The sequence below is a fragment of the Nicotiana tomentosiformis genome, chromosome 7 (assembly GCF_000390325.3).
Source record: "Nicotiana tomentosiformis chromosome 7, ASM39032v3, whole genome shotgun sequence".
Taxonomy (NCBI): Eukaryota; Viridiplantae; Streptophyta; class Magnoliopsida; order Solanales; family Solanaceae; genus Nicotiana; species Nicotiana tomentosiformis.
In genome coordinates, this window is record NC_090818.1 from 89042803 (window position 1) to 89065895 (window position 23093).

A 23093-nucleotide genomic window follows, 5' to 3' on the forward strand; every position below is an offset into this window, starting at 1 on the left:
AAAAACTTGGGAGCAGAAGTCATTGAAGCCAAATGTGACTCTTTGCTGGTGGTAAGTCAAGTAAACAAAACCTTCGAAGTTCGAGAAGATAGAATGCAAAGGTATTTGGACAAACTACATGTCACTTTGCACCATTTCAAACAATGGACTTTACAGCATGTTCCACGAGAGCAAAACAGTGAGGCTGACGCACTTACAAATTTGGGATCATCGGTCGAGGAAGGTGACTTGAGCTTGGGGACTGTCGTTCAAATCTCGAGATCCGTGATCGAAGAAGGTCACACCGAGATAAATTCTACAAGCTTAACCTGGGAGTGGAGAAATAAGTATATTGAATACTTAAAGAACGGAAAGCTCCCATAGGACCCTAAAGATTCAAGGGCCCTACGGGCTAAAGCTGCTCGATTCACGTTGGCTTCAGATGGAATGCTATACCGAAGGACATTCGATGGACCTTTGGAAGTATGCTTGGGTCCAGGAGATACTGATTACATCTTACGTGAGGTGCACGAGGGCACTTGTGGGAATCACTCCAGTACCGATCCATTAGTCCGAAAAATAATCAGGGCATGATACTATTGGATCGATATGGGCAAAGATGTGAAGGAATTTGTTCGAAAATATGACAAATGTCAAAAATTTGCACCAATGATCCATCAACCCGGAGAGCAATTTCACTCAGTCCTATCCCTATGGCCATTCATGAAATGGGGAATGGATATCATCAGCCCTCTGCCATCGACCCCAGGTAAAGCTAAATTCATTTTGTTTATGACTGACTATTTCTCTAAATGGGTTGAAGCACAGGTGTTCGAGAAAATAATAGAGAGAGATTATAGACTTTATCTGGGATCATATCGTATGTCGATTCGGGATACCCGCCGAAATAGTATGTGACAATGGGAAACAATTTGTTGGCAGCAAAGTGATGAAATTCTTCGAAGATCACAAAATAAGAAGGATATTATCAACACCGTATCACCCAGTGGGAACGGACAGGCCGAATCAACGAACAAAACTATCATTCAAAACCTGAAGAAGAGGCTGAGCGACGCTAAAGGAAAATGGAGAGAAATCCTACCCGAAGTCCTTTGGGCATATCGAACAACGTCAAAATCCAGTACGGGGGAAACCCCGTTCTCCTTAGTATATGGGTCCGAAGCCTTGATACCAGTCGAAGTCGGCGAACCCAGTGCCAGATTTCGATACACAATAGAAGAATCAAATAACAAGGCTATGAACACTAGCCTCGAATTATCGGACGAAAAACGAGAAGCTGGTCTCGTCCAATTGGCCGCCCAAAAGTAACGAATCTAAGGATACTACAATCAAAGAACCAAGCTCCGCCATTTTAAGCTCGGGGACTTAGTGCTAAGGAAAGTCACCCTCAATACACAAAATCTGAAGTAAGGAAAACTAGGAACGAACTAGGAAAGACCATATCAGGTTCTCGAGAACGTCGGAAAGGGATCATACAAGCTCGACATTATAAACGGCAGACAACTGTCAAGCAATTGGAATGTGTCACATCTAAAATGATACTACTGTTAAGGTACAACCCTCCCATATTCATTTACATTTCAAAACTAACCCCTGCAGAAGTCCGATCAGGAGCTAAGATGGATCCTTCAGTACTAAGCCTTAGATCTGAAAGCACGCGTTGCACTCTTTTTTCCTTAGACCGATTTTATCCCAAATAGGTTTTTCGGCAAGGTTTTTAATGAGGCAACCAATGATCGTGATATACTTGGAAACAACACGACAGTATCCGAGGCCTCTTTGCAACCGACCTCGAATACTGGGGGGAGCATTAGCCCTCAAATATATCAAGTTCTGATGCAAGAAAGTTATTTCGCAACAGCGGGATTCTAATAGGAAAATTTTGTAAGAGCCAAATGGTCAAACGAACCATGCTCATGTAGTTGGCCCGAGCCCTGACGCAAAACATGAACGCATGTATAATGACTTGCAAAGAAAGTTCTCCTCTTTTCTGATATCTTATATCCAAGAAACATTCCTCTATTTTTGAGATTTATTATGCAAACAAAATTAGGATAAATCTCCGATTTCGAATTTGAATCACTCACTCGACCATTACGCCTACGGGCTATATTATTTCGAGTTCGAATCATTCACTCGACTACTAAGCCTACGAGCTACTTGTATTTCGAGTTCGAGCAAGCACTCACTCGACCATTACGCCTATGGGCTACATTATTTCGAGTTCGAATCATTCACTCGACTACTAAGCTTACGAGCTACTTTTATTTCGAGTTCGAGCAAGCACTCACTCGACCATTATGCCTAAGGGCTACATTATTTCGAGTTCGAATCATTCACTCGACTACTAAGCCTACGGGCTGCTTTTATTTCGAGTTCGAGCACTCACTCACTCGACTATTACACCTACGGGCTATATTATTTTGAGTTTGAATCATTCACTCGACTACTAAGCCTACGGACTGCTTTTATTTCAAGTTCGAGCAAGCACTCACTCGACCATTACGCCTACGGGCTACATTATTTCGAGTTCGAATCATTCACTCGACTACTATGCCTACGGGTTGCTTTTATTTCGAGTTTGAGCAAGCACTCACTCGACCATTATGCCTAGAGGCTATATTATTTTGAGTTCGAATCATTCACTCGACTACTAAGCCTGTGGACTGCTTTTATTTCGAGTTCAAGCAAGCACTCACTCGACCATTACGCCTACGGTCTACATTATTTCGAGTTCGAATCATTCACTCGACTACTAAGCCTATAGGCTACTTTTATTTCAAGTTTCAAGTCGCTTAAATCCTTGTGAAAATATTCATAAGGCTTGGATAAAGTCTTCACAAGACAGGAAACAAAACAGGAGCAAGTCGGCAAAAAAAGGGACATTTCTATATACAAAATTGTTTACATGATTGATTACAACGTAAAAAATTAAGGACTAAGCTTCCTGGTCATCCCCAGGAACGGTCGCTTCTCTATTGGGCTCCCCCCGTTCTCGGAACCGCTCTTACCCCCATCATCATCATCATCATTGGCATCATCATCGTCATCGAAAACCAAGGCTTTAACATTGGCTTTGAGTTCTTTGGCCCTTTTTATTTCTTCAGCGAGGTCGAAACCTCGAGCATGTATCTCCTCGAGGGTCTCTCTCCAAGATCGGCACTTAGCAAGTTCAGCGACCCAATGTGCTCGAGTATAGGTAGTTTTGACTACCTCTCTTGCTTAAACCTGGGCAGCTTCAGCATCAGTGCGATAGATGGCCACAAGTGCATCGACATCGGCCTTTGCCTTCTCGACGTCAGATTCAGCCTTGGAAAGTACAGAGGCCAACCGAGCCTCGAGCTCCTCTATCCTTCTTGCTTGGACCGAGCCTCGAGCTCCTCTATCCTTCTTGCTTGGACCGAGCCTTTCTCCTTCTTCTTTTGAAGTTGGTTTTCAGCCGATGATAATTGGGCTCGAGTAGTTTCTTTCTCTGCAGCAAAGCGGTCCATTCTTTCTTTCCACTTCAAAGACTCCGCTCTTATCACATCGACTTCTTCACGGAGTTTTCCGATCATCTCGATTTTATGCTGCAGCTGTGAGAACGAAAGGTTAGCCATCATTCCGGTGTCAAGCCCATAGGCTTTTAAAAGCATTATTACCTGCTCGGAGAAATCGATCTGATCTTGGTGAGCCCTGGCCAACTCAGCTCGGAGGACTTTTATTTCTTCTCCCCTTTGGCCCAAAAGGAGCTTTAAGGAGTTCCTCTCCTCCGTAACCTGTTGAAGCTCGGCCTCGTATCGACGCAGCTCGGTTCGGAATAGAGAATATGATTCTCGATGAACTGCCGTAGCCTGCAAAGAAAGAAGAGAAACAAAGTCAGAAAAGAAAAACAAACTTAAAGGTAACGCCATATGATTTAAGGCCTACCTGATTCAAAGCTTACTGTACTCTGTGAAAAAGATCTGATACATCACTTGTACCGGCAGTTTCATCATCGCCGATGAACAGGTCACGAAAGGGATCCTCTCCATCATGAGGCCTATCTAATTCGAGGGCCCCCAAAGCTTGGGCCTCCCGAATCGCCCCTGCGAAAAATGCAGGGAAGGTGGGCGAGCCTTCAATTGCTACTGCCCCTAATGAGTCATCTGGGGCATTCTCTTCGGTTCGAAAAGATTCGAAAAGAGCCCCTTCGGACATATCCCCCATCCGTCGGCTTGGATGGGGAACATCTTCGATTTCTAGAAACTCGGGGACTCTGCCCGAACCTCTCTCTGATATATCCTCAATTCGAGGCGGAGCCTTATGAACCACCATCGATCCAGCTGCATGTGGAACGTCGGTGGTCTTCTTTGTTCGGGTCGCCAGAGCGGACCCATCGTTCTCTTCTTCTTCTTCTTCTTCATTCCTCAGACGCAGAACTGATTCTATGGTCAAAGGAATGGCATTCTTGTTCAGCTTACGAGCCGTCCTCTTCTTCGATTTTTGATCTTCGAGGGCAGGGGCTCTTTTCCTCTTATTATCTTTGATCGGCTTTGGGACAGAGGCCGAAGCCTCTTCCTAAGCAGATGAGGGCCTCAAAACTGCATCCTTGCCCACACCTGCAAGCAAAAAGGTTTACTGAAGAATGCGAAAGGCATCTTATTCGAGTTACCGAAGGACACGAGAGGAGTGCTCACCGTGATTTTTGGCCTCCCATCGACCTTTTGACAAGTCGCGCCATGAGCGCTCGACATATGAGGAGGTCGAAACTAGATCACGTACCCAGTTCTTGAGATCGAACACTGCGCCGGGCATCCAGGGAACCGCTGCATCACAAAAGGGGAATATTGGTGAGAAAAGAAATGAAAGAACAACATAATAGGGGATAACAACAAAATTACACTTACGCTTCATGTTCCACTCCTCGGGGAAAGGCATTTTTTCTGTTGGGATCAAGTCCGATGTCCTCACTCGAACGAACCGGCCCATCCAGCCTCGATCCTTATCCTCGTCTATACTCGAGAATAGAGCCTTGGTAGCTCGACATTGGAGTTTTATTAACCCTCCTCGAAAAAGACGAGGACGGTATAATCAGACAAGATGATCGAGTGTTAAAGGCATCCCCTCTATTTTACTTACAAAATATCGGATCAAAATAATGATCCGCCAAAAGGAAGGATGTATCTGGTCTAGGGTTATTAGGTATTTACGACAAAAATCTATGATAACACGGTCGAGGGGACCTAACGTGAAAGGGTAAGTATACACGCTTAAAAACCCTCACGTGAGTAGTGATGTCCTCTTTAGGAGACGGCACTACCACCTCTTTGTTCTCCCAGTTACAATCCCTTTTTATCCGCTCGATGTGCCCCGGGTTATCGAACAAATATATCTCGATACGGGCTCACATCGGCCAGGAACCGGCGAACCTTTATCGAGTTTGAAATCAGAGGTAAGAACACACGCCGTCGGAACGCACTCCTCAGGACGAGGATCCACCAGTGTTTTATCGGCGGCAGATTGGGAAGAAGAAGCTTTTTCTTTTTGGGGGACGATTTTGGATGTCTTCACCATTTTGGATTTAAAGAAGGTGACGAAGATTTGGTAATTTGGAAGAAGAATTTTGCAAAAGGAACCACTGATTTGTGAATGAACTCAGAGAATACGAAAAGGAAATTGGGAAATTTGGAAGATTGGAGTTGCAAAAGTACTAAATGATAAAAGGAAGGGATATTTATAGGTTCAGGCAATAGCGGTTCAGTATCAGCGGTGGCCGACCACCGTCTGACATGCATTAAATATCTTGAAAAACTAAATCGACGGGACAACTATCACGTGCGTCATGGTCGAGCCCAATATAAACGTCAGCTTGTAATCCGATCGAGCCGTTAAAAAATCATATCGTTTCTCACCACATTCTTCCTGAGAAACGAGGGGACTATCTGTATGCAGTCGAAATAGATTTTGGCCTTCGTATGATCGATCGAGTTCGAAACATAATCGATCGAAGCGAGACTTCGAGTCGGGTTCTGAAGGTGGTACAAACAAGCTTCAAATCCAAGGGGCCGATATCCTTATCGAGCCCGAATCCAAATCGAGTTATGATGCAAAGTAAAGTTATCGAGCTTATGATCCAGAGACCAACCAACATCGATCCTGAATCAATTCAAGGGTCCGAGTCAGAATCGAGCTCAAGCCAAGATCGAGAGCTCGAGTCTAGACCGAAGACTCGAGTCAATATAGAGCTCATAAACAAGAGCCGTTGCAATCCCACTAGAGGAGAGAATCTCGGCAGGAATTGTGAAAAAGCTGATTTATCATGGTCTCCACTATGTATTTTTAATTATATTTAAAGTAAGATCCCTTTACTATAAAAAGGGATGGTTATCATTTCGGCAGAGGGCTAGTTTTTTTGCTTATATTGTAATCCAAATACCATATTCTCCCAAAGTGAAGAGTTGTTCTTTCAAGCGTCATTAACTGATTCATCTTGCTTAGTCCTAAAAATCGCTTTCTTTACAACTTTGTTTATTTTGCACTCTTTGCAGTCCATATTTGATATTTTCTTTTATCCTTACGATTTGTATTGAACTATATCACATATCCTTAGAACTACGAATAAATTCAACTATATCCGTTTTTCGGGTAAACATATTACAAATTCAACGAATATAATATAAATTCTTTCTGATAATAATAAGAAACAAATGGTGAATACTTATTATCTCATTGTCTCTGCCTTTATTTTCTGAAAAAATCTAAATTCAAACATGACAAAGATTGTTTAAGAAGTTTATACGATCAATTTTCGACTACAATCATTTTCTTAGATCGAATTTTATTATTACTGAATAACATTATATAATTTTCAAGTGAATGCATTGAAAAATATCGCATGTTTAATCACATATCACAAGCAGCACGGAAAACTACTAATAAATTCTTTTACATTTCATGAGTATTTTAGTTTTAGACTTAACCCCACTCAAATATCATTAAGTTTTCTGATTCCTTGTAATTTAACATAGACCAAAATATGATCATATAAATTCTTTCTAATAAGAAGAATATTGGAATACTTAGCTCATTGCCCTTATTTTTTCCAAAACAACAAAAAATAAAGCCGTTTGCAACCGAATTCATACTTGACCCCTTTAATAAGTTCTTTATTTTCACATAAGACGACAAATTATTCAGAAGTTCATACGTTATATGTTCAATGGTATTTATTGCAACATCATCTTTTCAAATATATATTTAAAGTAACACTCGTATATTGCACACATATTTTGGACTCAATCATTCTTTTGAATTGAATTTTATTAGAATTGAGTAAAAGTTAAATAATTTTTCAGTTAAGGTTAAAAAACTTTCCATTTTTTTAACCACACATACGAATCAAAAAAGTGCAAAGTAAAAATTATAGTAACTTGTTAAGAGTGAATAACGTATTTATTCAAAATATAAATATTGTTATGGTGTACAACAATTATCAATAAAAAATCTTTTCATGTGAACATCAAAGAGAAGTGGTGAAATAGATATATTCTCCAAGTCCTAACAACTTTGAAGTTTGAAGAATAAAAAGGAAAAACTATAGAAGAAATCCCTCAACCACTTGACAAAATTACACACAGTAATAATTTACCCTAGTCCCAATAAACTTTAGTCAACTGTAGTTATAGTATAATTTGACTTACCATTGAGTCCATACTTTGTAAGAATTTTGACGTCATAACTTAAAATGTATATAGAGACATGGGAATCCACGAAACTTTAGGGTCAATATATATAGTAGTATTCATTGTCCGAAACAAAAAGGAAAAATGAACAAAAAAGTAAAGCAAGAGGGTAAAAAGTATGAAAGGAAATTTTGTAAGTAAGTAAACGGTATCTTCAAGTATCGTGCATGCATTTTGTTGTGCTCTCTGTTTTTGTTTTTTGGTTTGCATGCACACACGCTTTCTCTCACTAAAAAAATCTCTTTCTCACTCTATATATACATAGTACTATAGTATAATGCAATCTGAAAAAGGAACTGCTGTATCTGTAATTTGGTCATCGAAACTACCACCTATCACCGCTACCGACCACCGCCGTTTTCTTGTTTATTTTTCTTCAACTGTGATTAGACCATTTTCTTGTGTGCAGATTCACTTCAAGATTTCCATAATTTCATGCCCATGCTAAGCAGCCTACTCTGTTTTCTGGGTGCACCAGTAGATTAGGCATGGTGAGTTTTTTCTTTCTTTTTCTTTTGGGGGTTTGGGATTTTTAATTTTGGGTTTATTTGATCTAAGTCAATGATTTCTTGAAAGGGTTTTAGGGATTTTTGGATTTGGAAATCTTAAATATGGGGTCAATGATATGCATGAATGAGGTTTGTCGTAAGACGACGTCGTCTGAATGGAAGAAAGGTTGGAGCTTGAAATCCGGTGGATTTGCAAACCTTTGTTACAACTGCGGGTAATTTCTTCTTTTAGTATTGTTGTGTAGTCAAAAAATTTCTGTTTCTTTCAGTAGCTTTCTATGAATTGATTTCATGATGCAAGGGCAGTTTGGGGATTTGGGGCTTTTTCATTTCCCCCCTGAAATTGCTGATGATTTTCTTTTTCTTTGCATTTTGAAATTATTCCTAAATTTAGGATTTTCAGTTATATGTGAACATTTTTTGTTATATATAGTTAGTGAGTGGGGTTTTCCCTCCCTTTTACTCTTTTTATCAGAAGTAGGAGCAGATTTTGTTTTTTTTTTTATTATGTGAATTGATGTTGCTTCCCAAAAAAAGAAGCCTCCTTTTGGGCAAGAAGAGGAGATGGGTCAAAGTCAAAAAGACTGTATGGTGTCTTGTTGTTGCTTCCTCATTTTGGGGGAAAGAGACAAGGGTCAGAAGTCAAAGGACCATATGGTGGTGCCTTTTTGTTCTTGCTTTATTCATTTATGTTTCTAAAAGAAGAAGAGTGAGGTGAGTTCTAATTACATGATAGCTTCATGCATATACCTTTCCATCTTATCTCTAAATTATTAAGGTTACTACTTAGTCCCCAAGATTAGAGGCGGATGGCGCATAGCATCTATGACTTCAACTAAACCCAATATTTTTGAACATGGATGCATATGTAAAAAATATCACTGAATTTCAACAAATATTAAATTCTAAACTCATAATTTCAAAAGTATAATGAGTTTAATGCTAAGGGCCTTAAATGTAGAATCCATCAAGTGTAAGTTTTGGATCCACATCTACCCAAGATGACAGCAAATTGGCCAGGTGGCTACAATTCGAATTGCATTGTGGCTCGTGTCTCCCTACTCTCCTGTTAACTATGTGAAAGAAAAGAGCTTGGACCTAAATCAAGAAGAAAATAACCTACTCATAGAACTTGAGTCTGAGGACAATGTTGCTTTCCTGGCCTAGAATTTTTGCTGCTTTCTCGGGCTTCAAGTACTCGTGATTCTTGAAATCTCTCTGTCACCTTTCTGTTGGTCTTTGTTGGCGAAAGAGTATGCCAGCCTTAAATGTCAACTGCTTTATTGTTAACTTGGCTATATGACTCTTAAAATCAGTAGGTAGATATTAAGTAGGTAGAAATTCCAATTCCTCCTGATTTTCATGGTTCATTTCCTTCTGTCACCCTTCTATCGCTTAACAACTTGTTTGGATGGTTGTTATGTATCATTTCATAATGTATCATATAGTATTATATTGTATTGTATTGTATTGTATTGTATTGTACTGTATCGTTTTCATTTATATGATATTTAGATAGATTGTATTGTTTGCCGTCGTTTCATGTTGTCATGCACCAACAATATGAAAAATAAACTTGCAATATTATAGAAAAAGTAAGCTACGAGGTAGAATAATTATATTAAAAGGTAGGGTAAAGGATAAAATATGATTATTTAACAATAAGGAAGGGCAAGGTGAGAGGAAAAAAATAAGGCAACGACGCGACAACACCAAATCGGTCGTTCCAAAAAGTGACACTTTTCGTCGTTACGTAACGACGGATTTAACGATTCGATACAATAAAATTTAAGTAATAATCAAAACAAACATTGTATTTAAAGTAACAATATGATACAATACAAAATGTAACAACCATCCAAACAAGCTGTAATTGTTAATTATTTGGAGCATTTTGATCAATCTTACATGTAATTGATTTTTATTAGTGCTTCTGGTGGATGTCTTAGTTTCTGTTATGCTAACTTAGTAAATCATTAAACTTTATTTTGGCTCCTGCCTTCATTGATGTCATCTCATTTGAGTGCAGATCTGCTTTTGAGAACTTATCCTTCTGTGAAACATTCCACATGGGGGATTCTGGTTGGAGGGAGTGCAAAATGTGTGGGAAGGTAAGTTATAGAGTTGGGTCAAGTTTGTCTCGTCGAGTGATTCTTGACTCTCTGTGCATATGGTCTTGCAGCATCTACACTGTGGGTGCATTGCTTCAAAATATTTGTTCGAGTACTTAGATTTTGGAGGTGTAGGGTGTATAAGCTGCGCAAGGTGTTTGGATGATCATTCCATGAGACCAATGCAGGTTCTTCTTTCTCCTTCCCTTTATCTACTTCATTTTTTTTATGTCTCATGGAATAGAGGGTGAGGAAGAGGCGTAAACAGTTGCACTAACTGGAATGAAACATAGTAGATATGATCCAAATATCAAATATGTACAGATTTTAGGAATTGTTATTGGTGGGACAAGTGCCTCTGCGATAAATGTGGTAGAGAAACGAAAGCATGTCTTCTTATCATTATCTTCAGTTTTTGTCCCTTTTATAATTGGTCCAACGAGCTGCTTGTATACCGGGATTTCCCCATTACATCAGTAAACCTTATTACTTTATAAAAATACTAACACAACAACTACACCTTAGTCCCAAACAAGTTGACGTCGGCTGTATGAATCCTCACCTCTTTATTCAAGCTCAACTGACATCATCATCATACCAAATAAAATAAATTTATATATAAATATATATTATACATACATACATACATATATAATATATATATATATATATATATATATATATATATACACACACATATAATTATAATAATTATAATAATGATAATAATATTAGAAACTCTCTAACAAGTCTAAATCCTATTCCCAACTAGTAGTTCATCAAACTACTAATAATGATAACAATAAGAATAATTTGAATAATTGGACCGAGGGGAGCAATATTTACCACTGTTTATCCGGTATCTGCAAGTACACAAACCTGTTACATAATATATTAAAATGCATCTGAATTATTCTTCATCATTCATGTTCTTGGAAGTTAATGCTGAATTGTTGTGATTGAGTATTCGATGAAGTGACATTGTCTTGAGTCTCTATCGTTTATTCTGCTTTTAAAAACATTTACTTGTTTGTTAAGTCCCGTGGATGATTTTACAGCTAGAAAAATTGGAAGATATGCTGCTCTTATCCAGCCCTTCAATTCTGCATATCCTATTTATGGTAAAGATAGTTGTAGATTGCTAAATTTGGTGCAGGAGCACTAAATTTGGGTTATCATGTCTATGTAATGTATATAGTATACGGCAGTGGTTTGGTGCTTGTCTGATGCATTTGACATTTAATCTAATATATTTTATTGTGATGTTTGCTAATTTTCCATTGTAATAGAATATTTTGATTTATAATATTTTGGAATTATGTCGGCATTTTGGCCTTGTGGATAAATGTCTTACTTTTTCTGAAGCAGTGGAAGTACTGTTCTTCACTATGCTGCAAAATACAATGAGTATGTGTATGAGATTTACACCTTTAGCAAATGGCAATTACATTTTGAAATACAATTACTCACAATATGAGGATGGATGAACATAAAATGTACCTATTACTGTAGTTTACGCTTATGAAGTTCTTCCTTTATCCTTGTCAAGTAGTGTTATCACTCATTGGCAAGTATTGTGCTCCATTTTACTTGGTTGCTCATATCTTACTAGTGTGGAGATTAAGAAAAGAAACAATGTGTTATGACATTGGAGTAAGTAGGATACATGGTTAAAATAATAATTGAAACTCGTTAATGTTGAGCTGTCCCACATCAGTGGGATTTGAGGTCCTTGGTTTCCTTATATGGTCTTAGGCAATCCTCACCTCATAAGCTAGCTTTTGGGGTTGAGTTAGGCCCAAGGTCCATTTTTCAGCTAAAAGAGATACCACCATAGAACAGAGGCTAATAAAATGTAGTAGTTCATGTATTTTGACTTCTTGTAGTAAAAAAGTACTCTTCAAGGAAAAATGGTAGAGTAGATTGCTAATAACTAGATGCTGGTCAAGAAATTGGGATGGCATATATTTTGTAATTTTTTTTCCTTTTTAACATTTACTATTCATTTAATAATATTTGCTTTCAGTCTTGAAGTATATGTATTGGAACGAAATGGGCCCCAATAGGGCGAAATGGATATAGAAAATTCACATAGCCGGACCCAACTAGTTTTAGCTTGAGGCATTTTTGATTGTTCGATTGATTGATTTGATTGTCATTTCCTAGAATTTAATGTATCGTGCCAGTATTGTTTCACCATGTGTTCACTTTTCTCTCTTCTTAGTTTGTTTTACTTTTCTAATAAGAGTTGTTTTCGGGTCTCTTTTATATATCAGCACCTTGCCTACATGGGCGGATCTAGAGCAAACATTACGGGTTCCCGTGAACCCAGTAACATTTGCATAGACCCTGTATTTGTACTAAAAAATTCATTAAAAGTACAAGAATATTTAGTTTGGAACCCAGTTCGTTGGTCCAATTATCATGTGAATTAACTTGAGATTGTTATAGGAACCCATAAGCTTAAAATTCTGGATCCGCCTCTGCTTGCCTATGCTAATTGTTGTAGTCCTTAACATATTTGGTTGATAAGTTCCAGACATATTTTAGTGTTACCATTCTATAAATATTTTGGCAGGTACCTGCTGATGATTTTCGTGATAGCGCCTTCGGAACTAATTTTATACAGCCACTTCATGTGGAAAAGGGAGTAGATAAAACTAACTTCGACAAAGGAAGGCTTCCAACAGTGAACAATATAATGGAGATTAGTGAGCCTGGTCAACCCTTTCAAAGTCAAAAGGATGAGAATAATGTGTCTCTTGGGAAAACTAAACAAGAGAAGGTGCTACCTGTTGGTGATGTTAGCACATGCTTTTCGAATCTCAACCAGCAGTCTATAGCTTCTCTATTTCGAGAACAAGACAATAGCAAACCAAACCAAGGGGTAAAAGAAATGTATGACACGACCAATCAGCCATCACTAGATTTCTCTTTGAGTACTCCTGTGGGTTGTTCAAGTTCGGGATTATCTTTTCCTGATGGAGGGGTCGAAGGAAGGGAACATGAAAAAACTCCCTTTCAACAGGGGCTAAGGACGCGCCACATATTGCTCAAGCCCCTCAAACCTAGTCCCAGTTTTGGTTCTGATTCGAACAAAGAACTGCCTTCACAGACACGGATTGCAAGGCCTCCTGCAGAAGGGCGAGGAGGCCGCAATCAATTACTGCCTAGGTACTGGCCTAGGATTACAGACCAAGAGTTGTGTCAATTATCTGGAGAGTATCCTTGTACTTGCTGCTCATTGTTACTATTGCGTACTTTTGAGTTGTTCATCATCCTGTTAATCATAATAAAATCAGCAAGCTTTACTTAAGGAATTTTTTATGTCACTTCTCTAGCTTGGTATCAATTATGTTTGCTTTGACTGCTATTTTAAGCTTGAATTCCGCTATAGTTCCACTGTTCGAGAAGGTCCTAAGTGCTAGTGATGCTGGTCGAATTGGTCGTCTGGTTCTCCCCAAAGCATGCGCTGAAGTAAGACCTAACTCTTAAGATTTCATGATTCGTGAAGTTCCTACTATTCCCCTTGTCCCAATTAGATAGACTTATTTAGGCTATTTACGGTCGATTTGACCAATTTTGGAGTTAAATCTGGTTTAGATTACTTTGTCTGGTGGGCATAAAAAATAAGTAATGAACTGTATGAACAATTCTAGAATTTGCAATATTTCTGACAGAATGTTGAGAATATTTACTTAAAAATCTTTTAGTCGAAGATCATTTCCTTTGACCCACGGGAAGCAAAGTAGGAAAATTGTTTTGAGGTAAAGGAGGGATAATATATCTTGTCTCTTACCTTTATGGTTGCTAATGGTTAGATTTGGACACACCTTTTTGCGCTTTATGAATTCTAAATCCTTTGCAGGCATACTTTCCTCCTATCAACCAATCAGACGGTCTGCCAATAAGGATTCAGGATATAAAAGGTAAAGAGTGGACATTTCAGTTCAGATTTTGGCCAAATAACAACAGTCGGATGTATGTTCTGGAGGGTGTCACCCCTTGCATACAAAACATGCAATTGCAAGCTGGTGATACTGGTAAGTTTCTTCATTTGATGTTGTAAGTGTCAGAGTTTCTTTTATGTCCTTTTCCCCCCTTAGTTTCGATTCTGCTGCAAGGTTACCTTCTTTTGTTCTACATCAATGATGCTGCACTTGATATAACCTCCTTAGATGCTTCTTCTTGAATATTATTCTTCTTTTATTCCTTTTTTCCCCTTCCAAAATCAGGGATAATCTGGTGATAATATATCCTGCTAGTGTTCACTACATCTTATCATGTTTTGATTCCACTTATGTTAAAAATAGATGAAGTTGATTATTTTTCAACAGATAAAAAATGGAGATAATAATATGAGATCTGTCGATTTGGTACATCTGTCAGATGCGTCATATTTGGCACAAATTTCTCTATGCCTTTCTTTACATGATCGTTGATTCTTCATTAGACTCACCAGTAGACCGTGCACTTGGAATTTGTTAGTGATTTCTAATTATAGCAACTAATTGTGGTATTTTATTTCAGTGACATTCAGTCGAATTGATCCTGGAGGAAAGCTTGTTATGGGCTTTCGGAAGGCAACAAACAGTGTTGAGACACAGGTTAGTTAAAGATAATTTGCTTGCCTTACTCAGTGTCCTTCAGTTATTATCTTAATGAATATATCTCCTCTTGTCAATTCGCAATCACAGGATCCTCAGTCCTCACACCTCCCCGATGGTAGTGGCTCCGCAGATACTTCATTTACTGGCTTAACTGAAAACCTTAATGTGAGTAGCTAGTTTAGCCTTTTAGGTATTTGAGAAAGCTAGTAACACGACATGCTTGCTCCATTGGTTCTACTTTTTCCTTTATGCAAACTATCTTTGTTTTGGCAAAACATGGAAAGAATGGAGGCAGGACCAGTGCTGATTCTGTGCACCGGCAAGTGCCTGTTTCAGAGAAGAAAAAGACTACAAACATCGGGTCTAAAAATAAGAGGCTTCTCATGCATGCTGATGATGCCATGGAGCTTAGAATCACGTGGGAAGAATCACAAGAATTGCTCCGTCCACCTCCAACTACCCAGCCGACCATTCTTGTGATTGAGGACTGTGAATTTGAGGCGTATGATGTAAGCCAACTCAGTGTACATTGTGGGTGTGTTTGGTATGAAGGAAAACGTTTTCCATGAAAAATGTTTGCCTGGAAAATGTTTTCATGGAAAATGAGTGGTTTTATTACTTATTTTCCCTTGTTTGGTTGGTGAGCGAAAACTTTTTCCAGAAAATATTTTCTAGTGTTTGGTTAGAGAATATAAAATATTTTTAGGAAAATAATTTTATATGCTACTCTCCTCAACCCAACTTCCCCAAAATCCTCATGTTTCCTATACTCCCTCCCCCCCGGAATTTTATTTTCTTCAAGAATTTAATTATTCTTTTCAAAATTCACACAAACCCAAATGAACTAATATGCTAGTTTACTTTTTCAAACAAGAACAAGTTGAAATTTGAGTTCGATAACTAAAAAGAATACTTTTTTTTTGTTGAAAAAGAAAGTATCCTTTCTACGACAAGAAAAGAAATTACTCATTTTATTGAATGAAAGAAAACACTTTTTCTACATCATGAAAAAAATACTCAATTTGTTGAAATGAAAGAAAATACTTTTTGTACATCATGAAAAGAAAGTATTTATTTTGTTGAAATGAAAGAAAATACTTTTTCTACATTATGAAAAGAAAGTACTCGTTTTGTTGAAATGAATGAAAATACTTTTTCTCTACATCAGAAAAAGAAAATACTTAGTTTGTTGAAATGAAAGAAAATATTTTTTTACATCGTGAAAAGAAAGTACTCGTTTTATCGGGAAAAAAATACTTTTTCTATTTCAGGAAAAGAAAATACTTAGGGTGGAGAAGGTTGAAAAAGAATTTTGAAAAATATTTTCCCTTCTTTTGATCGGGAAAACATCTTCCTCCAAGTTCGTGAGGAAAATATTTTCCAAAACATTTAAGCCAACCAAACATGGAAAACTTTGAAAACATTTTCCGGAAAATATTTTCCTTTGTACCAAACACACTCAGTATCACACAAATTTTGTTTCTTCCCATTTTATTTTTCTTCATTTCCTTTCCATCATGATAGAGATTAGTAATTGAAAACTATAATGCTTTCTTTTAACTATAGGAACCACCAGTCTTTGGAAAGCAGACAATATTTACTTCCCGGCCTTCTGGGTAAGGCAAAGACTCTTGACTATTAAGAAAAGTTTTTTCAGTGCTCAGAAAGTTTTCTCATTATACCATTACATTTAGCCTCATTGTTTGTCTATTTCTTTCCACGTGCATTGGAGGATGTAGAATCTGAAAAGATCAAAGACAGAAACTATGTGCTTTTTCAATAATATTTGCCTTTGCTTTTGCTTCATATCAAAGCTGTTGTTATAGAAAATGAGTGGATTTACTGCTGCTTATTTCACTGCTAGAAACTGCAAGATTTTTTGTTTGTGGAGTTCAATGAGCTATGATGATTGTTAAGTGGTTGTAGTACCCTTTGTACAGGGACCAGGAACAATGGGCTCAATGTGACAGCTGCTCCAAGTGGCGTAGATTGCCCATGCATGTTCTCCTTCCTCCTAAGTGGACTTGTTCAGACAACATTTGGGACTCAAATAGGTTTGTAATCTTCCATTTTGGATTGTTATTATTTAAGCTTGTTATATGATTCTCATTTATAAATATCACATTGCTGAAATAAAGAAATGTTTTGCTTCTTGCCCATATGGTGAAGTTTCTTAATAGGTAAACCAGAACTCAGCATTGAACCCCCCACGGCCTCACCCATCTCAATTTAAGAAAAATGTGGATTAAACATTTTATGTGGAATTTTCTTTTTTCCTTTTTGGCTTCTCATATCATTGGCAAGCTTAGCTAACTGGAGCAAGTTGGTTTTAGACCATTTAAATCTTTTAAGCACATTTAGTTGTCCAAGATGCCATGTTCTGATGCATCGCTCTGAGATTTTTCATGTTTTTTTAATGTGTGTTGGTGGGGGCTCTGCAAACTGATATAAACCTCTACCCGTGTGTACTTATTGACTAAATAAGGTATGAAGAAAGGATACAGTTATCTTATCCATTTTCTGCCAACAGTTTTCTTTACAGATGTTCCTGTTCGGCTCCTGAGGAGATTAAAGCAAAGGAACTAGAAGCTTTCTTTAGAGTCAGTAAGGGTATCATATCTTTTCTCCTTGTTTAATAGACTATCTCCCCTACCACCTTTTATTTGTATTTTTTAATTTTTTCCTCTTTCAGGAAGAGTGGTTAGACATACTTTAATGTTCTTTATGAACTGTTATACAGCGTCAACCACTACATAATTATGATGTAGTCAAGACGTATATATGGTTAAGAATGATGATGAATGATTAAACATGTCTTACTTGCTAGTACAACAACAACATACCCAGTGTAATCTCCTACAAGAGGGGTGTGGGGAGGGTAGTGTGTATGCAGATCTTACCCTTACCTTGTGTGAGGTAGAAATGTTGTTCCCAATAGTCCCTCTGCTCGAAGAAAAAACAAAGCAAGTTTGAAAAAATACAGTAGTGAAGAGACCATGTTGGAAATACCGGAGAAAAGAAACAGTAATAACAAGATAGCCGACTCAAAGGAACAACAGGTAATATAAAAAAATTACAGAATAGGATAATATGAGAAAAATACTAATACTACTTATACATAGAAGGACGTGCATATAAGGTGCTTCAAACTGTCATCACGCCTCTCCCACAGGAAAGTGAGACATTGGTCCTCGACTACCTACTAACCTTCTAACTTAATCCTCGATCTCCATACCCTCCTATCTAGGGTCATGTCCTCGGTAAGATGAATATGTGCTATGTTCTGTCTAATAACCTTACCCTAATACGGCCTACCTCTACCTCTCCTTAGACCTACTATTGCCAGCCTCTCACACCTCCTTACTGGGGCATCAGTGCATCTCCTCTTCACATGCCCGAACCCATCTCAGCCTCGCTCCCTCATATTGTCCACCACGGAGGCCACTCCCACTTTGGCCCGTATATCTTTGTTCCTAATCATATCGCTCCTGGTATGCCACACATCCATCTCGGCATCCTTATTTCCGCTACTTTCATTTTCTAAACGTGTGCGTTCTTGATTGGCAACATTCTTTTCCATACAATATAGTTGGTCTAACAACCACTCTATAGAAGTTTTCTTTAAATCTTGTATGCACGTTTTTATTACACAGCACACCGGATGCGAGCCTCCATTTCATCCACCTCGCTCTAATACGATGAGTGACATCATCGTTAATTTTCCCATTATCTTGGATTTTTGACCCAAAATACTTGAAACTTTCCCTCTTTGGGATGACTTGTGTATCAATCCTCCGTCCACACCCACCTCATGTGTTGTGTCACAAAACTTGCATTCCAAGTATTCTGTTTTGGTCCTGCTCAACCTGAAACCTTTAGACTAGAGGGTCTGTCTCCAAACCTCCAGCCTAGCATTAACTCCGTCGCGTTTCTTGTTAATCAATATTATGTTATCTGCAAATAACACACACCATGGCACCTCCCCTTGTATATGTCGCGTCAGTTCATCCATCACCAAGGCAAATACGAACGGGCTAAGAGCTGATCCCTAGTGCAACCCAATCACGACTGAAAGTATTCCGAGTCTTCTCCCATTGTTCTCACCCGGGTCTAGGCTTCATTCTACATGTCTTTAATCGTCCTAATGTATGCCACATGTATACCTTTAGCTTCCAAACATCTCCATTAGACCTCCTTGGGTACTTTATTGTATGCTTTTTCTCTTCCTATCCCTATAATGCTACACCAATCTCCTTACAAGATAGATGTCTTTCGTAATTGACTACTCTGGTATGAATCCGAATTGGTTCTCGAAAATAGACACACTCATCCTCATTTCCACCACCCTCTCCCACACTTTCATAGTATAGCTTAGTAGCTTGATATCCCTATAGCTGTTGCAATTTTGGATATCACCCTTGTTCTTGTACAACATAATCATTGTACTCCACCTCCATTCCTCGGGCATTTTAGTCGTCCTAAAGACGACGTTAAACAACCCAGTACGCCACTCTATACCTACCTTTCATGCACTCTTCCAAAATTTCACCAGGATCTTGTCTGAACCGGTCGCTCTTCACCTTCTCATCTTACGAATAGCCCCCTTTAACCTCCCCAAACTTTATACACCTACAATACCCAAAATATCGACGACTCTCGGAGTGCTCTAAGTTACCCAGCATAATATTCTTGACCCCCTTTTCATTTAAGAATTTATAGAAGTATGCCTGCCATCTTCGTTTAATGTGTGCCTCTTCCACCAATACTTTGCCTTCCTCGTCTTTGATGCACTTCACTTGGTCCAGGTCTTGACCCCTCCTCTCTCTCCTTGGCGAGCCTATATAGCTTCTTATCCTCGCCCTTGTCCTTAGCTCTTCATGTAAGTGTTCGAAAGCTGCCGTTTTTGCCATCGTAACCGCCAACTTTGCTTCCTTCTTCTTCGTCTTATACCTCTCTCTATTCGTCCTCTTTTCCTCCTCATTTTTTCTCTCCACTAACTTCATATAGGCAACCTTCTTGGCTTCCAGCTTTCCTTTGGACCTCTCCATTCCACCTCCCCTTAATGTCCACCAAAGTTACCCCTCGAGACTCCCAACACCTCTCTAGCTACTTCATTAATGCAATTTAGCTGTCCTATCCCACGTCTTGCTAGTAAAATATAGAATCTTTTAGTGCTTAAAAGCACCCAAAAAATCAAGATCTCTTAATCCCCAAAATAAGGGTTCTACATCTTACGTGAATTTTTTCACTAGTAAACCACATTGCACACTCTAGCATACATCACTTGTGATGTAGCTTCAAAATTTTACTAGCTTGTAAGATGCAGAATATTCAGGAAAGGTGAAGTTGATAAAAGTTGGTGCTTCTTCTAATTTGATCAAATGGAAGTAACTGTATGGACAAGATTCGTCATGAAAAATTAGTCACTTTCAAAAAGTTCCATTTCTCAATTACCATGTGGAGATGTAGATCGTCCTTAATTATGTTCAAGCGGTAGCGTTTGCACTGACACTGAATTAATCAACCAAGTTGAAGTTGGACTTCAGTTGAAATCCATAGTTTGTAGCTTCTTATGATGAAACCCCTATTGTTTTCCATCTATTGACCCGGCCTTCCTTGGCAATCCGAGTAGCTGCCAAATAGAAGTTGTTCCAATGCAGATCCATCTATAATAAAGATATCACATCGTGTGGAAGTCTTTGAATTAGGCTGTGTTATGTCCTTTGGCTTGTCAAAAATGTATAATGTTCTGTGTTTCCACCTACTTTATAAAGATAATTTATGATGATTGTCTCTTTAAATGAACCAAAAAGTAGTAGATGCATCAAAACCATTTATGTAGGTAACGTTTTTTGAAGAAAACAAATGAGTTGTGGATCAGGATGGGGTATACTTTATACATGTTGATGAGTGGACTTGCTAAGTTTTGTATTCTACGACTTTTTTGAATAGAAAAGAAGTGAAACTATTTTGCTCATTTTTGTTTTTACCAACCAAAAGTTGCAAACAAATATAATTTCTTCTCTTATATCCTCACGTCTAGAAAGTTGATTGTTTCCTTGTATAAAGATTATTCCCTTCACTGTTATATTGTTTTCATTTCCAGGTCACAAGAGGCAAAAAATTGCCGGGAAAAATGAAGATTGTGAACCGTCTGGATTAAATGCCTTAGCAACAGTTGCTGTTTTGGGAGACAGCATTAGCGACCTGGGAGAGCCTTTAGTTGGAGCCACAACAAAACATCCTCGGCACCGTCCTGGTTGCACTTGTATTGTTTGCATTCAGCCTCCTAGTGGAAAGGGCAAGCACCAGCCTACGTGTAAGTGCAACGCCTGCTTGAGTGCGGAACGACGTTTTAAAACCCTCATGCTGCGTAAGAAGAAAAAACAATCGGAAAGAGAGGCAGAAGTTGCACAGGCAAAGGATCAGGTTCCACCTAAAGATGGATCAGAAACAGATGGGGCAAGTGGAGCTGAATTGATGATGCAAACAAGTCATTCTGAAAACGAAAGAAATACAAACGGGGATCACATGGAGAAAGTTGGAGCTGGCAAGGGACAGTTGGACCTTAACTGTCATCCTAACCGCGAAGATGAAATGCTAATTGAGGCAGCAGCTGGAATAAGCATGACATCTCTTATTAATGCTGCTGATCTTCCACTGGATATGTATCAAACGCAGAATGGGCTCGCAACCTTGGACAAGTGTTTGCTGTCATTAGCTACTGCTGGGAGTGAAGGACAGCAACCTGATAATGGATGTGTCAGACCTGCTGATGCTCAAGTACAGGAGAATAATGGTGACAATGGGTAATTTCGTGATTCGGCCTGTTAATATTCTTTCTTTATCTTTTAAAAATATTTTTTGAACCTTGGAAGGGGAGCCTTGCCGCAATGGGGTAAGAGTGCTACCATGTGCCTAGGAGGTCGCGAGTTCACCCGTAGAAATAACCTCTTGCATATATGTAAGGTAAGGCTTCATATTATAGAACCAATGTGGTCCAGTCTTTCCCCATACCCCGGCATAGTAAAAGCTTATTGCACCGGGATATCCTTTTTAAAATGCATTATTTATCTGTTTTTTTCACACATACGTATCATCTACATTTACTAAAGTTGTTCTATGTGTAAATAGTTGAGCATTTCAGGGAACAATTTGTAAATCTTGATTCTTTATGATCTAAGTGCCTGTCTGGAACTTTTCTGCAGACATCATTTGATTTTCATTTTTTGTACCATCATTTGTTGATCTGTTAGAATATTTAAGTTTGACAAAATAGAGGTACAAACATTTATGGATATTAGTCGTAATTTGTATGTGGAGTTTTCTTTCGTTATCACAGGCTAAGAGCCATGCCCGCTCCCTAGTATTCTTGGAGTTGGACAGTCATTCTGCTCTTTGGAACTTTCTTTATTCTTTTCTCGTTTAAATAGATACAACTGAAAAAATCTAGACTCTAGGTACATTCTCACTCTTACCAAGCCATGGTGGATGACAAAATGTGTGAGGCTTATAATATATAACTAGTATTTAGATAGATTATTAGAGGCTTGTAATACTTACTTTATTTTCTTAAAAGATTTTACAATTCATTATTGTCTTAGAAAACAGCAGCCATTGCGGATCACACAAAGTTAATTTGAGAAGTAATTCATAATCAGAAAAGGATTTTGTAATTGCTCATTTAGATATTGGTGGTCCATAAAAGAGTGTACGTGTGAGCAGTAATAGGATAACTAACTATGACACTTCAAATCTAAAGTTTTGATCAATGATTGTTAAGTTCAACGATAGATTATTAGAAAAGAAAGCAAAAAAAACAACTCAGAAGAAACAAACTAATGTGGAAAAAAGCAGAAGAAGATAAATATAGTCAGAAAGAAAAAATATTAACAAATGAAAGAATTCCCAGCAATAGCTTAAAATGTATATATAAATTAAATTTCTTTTGGGAAATTTTAATTATTAAATAAAACTCATAATTCTATGTTGAAAATAAAAAGAGGAAAAAAATATTTTCATATTGATGATAACACAAAAAGAAATAATTATTAAAATATTCATAGATTTTTTAGCAAAATCATAAAAGGCTTCTCTCTTTTTACTTTTAATGAATTCAAAATCACAATTTAATAATAAGTATTAAATTATTTTATTTAT

General features: G+C 38.0%; 1 protein-coding gene across 7 annotated transcripts; it reads left to right on the top strand.

Annotated features, from left to right (window-relative positions):
- Window positions 1-7784: 7784 nt before the first annotated feature.
- Window positions 7785-22167, top strand: LOC104091526 (B3 domain-containing transcription repressor VAL1-like). Of its 7 annotated transcripts, none has more exons than XM_070181703.1 (14): window positions 7785-8194; window positions 8288-8427; window positions 10242-10323; window positions 10395-10511; window positions 12953-13545; window positions 13704-13800; window positions 14192-14366; window positions 14854-14930; window positions 15021-15098; window positions 15218-15442; window positions 16500-16549; window positions 16874-16987; window positions 17464-17543; window positions 21040-22167. In XM_070181703.1, exons 1-14 carry the CDS (start codon window positions 8192-8194, stop codon window positions 21744-21746), a joined length of 2538 nt encoding a protein of 845 aa, XP_070037804.1. In that variant the 5' UTR covers window positions 7785-8191; the 3' UTR covers window positions 21747-22167. The 7 variants fall into 7 exon arrangements, with proteins under 7 accessions (XP_070037804.1, XP_070037806.1, XP_033510795.1 ...); XM_033654904.2 differs by having other exon boundaries at window positions 7786-8194; window positions 8280-8427; window positions 12902-13545; XM_009596883.4 differs by having other exon boundaries at window positions 7786-8194; window positions 12902-13545.
- Window positions 22168-23093: the final 926 nt, after the last annotated feature.

Bases quoted from the DNA above. Each gene is read 5' to 3' on its own strand.
- LOC104091526 (XM_009596883.4), top strand. The intron at 15,099-15,217 runs GTGAGTAGCTAG...AAACATGGAAAG, and splicing joins GCTTAACTGAAAACCTTAAT to AATGGAGGCAGGACCAGTGC. The intron at 17,544-21,039 runs GTATCATATCTT...TTTCATTTCCAG, and splicing joins TTTCTTTAGAGTCAGTAAGG to GTCACAAGAGGCAAAAAATT.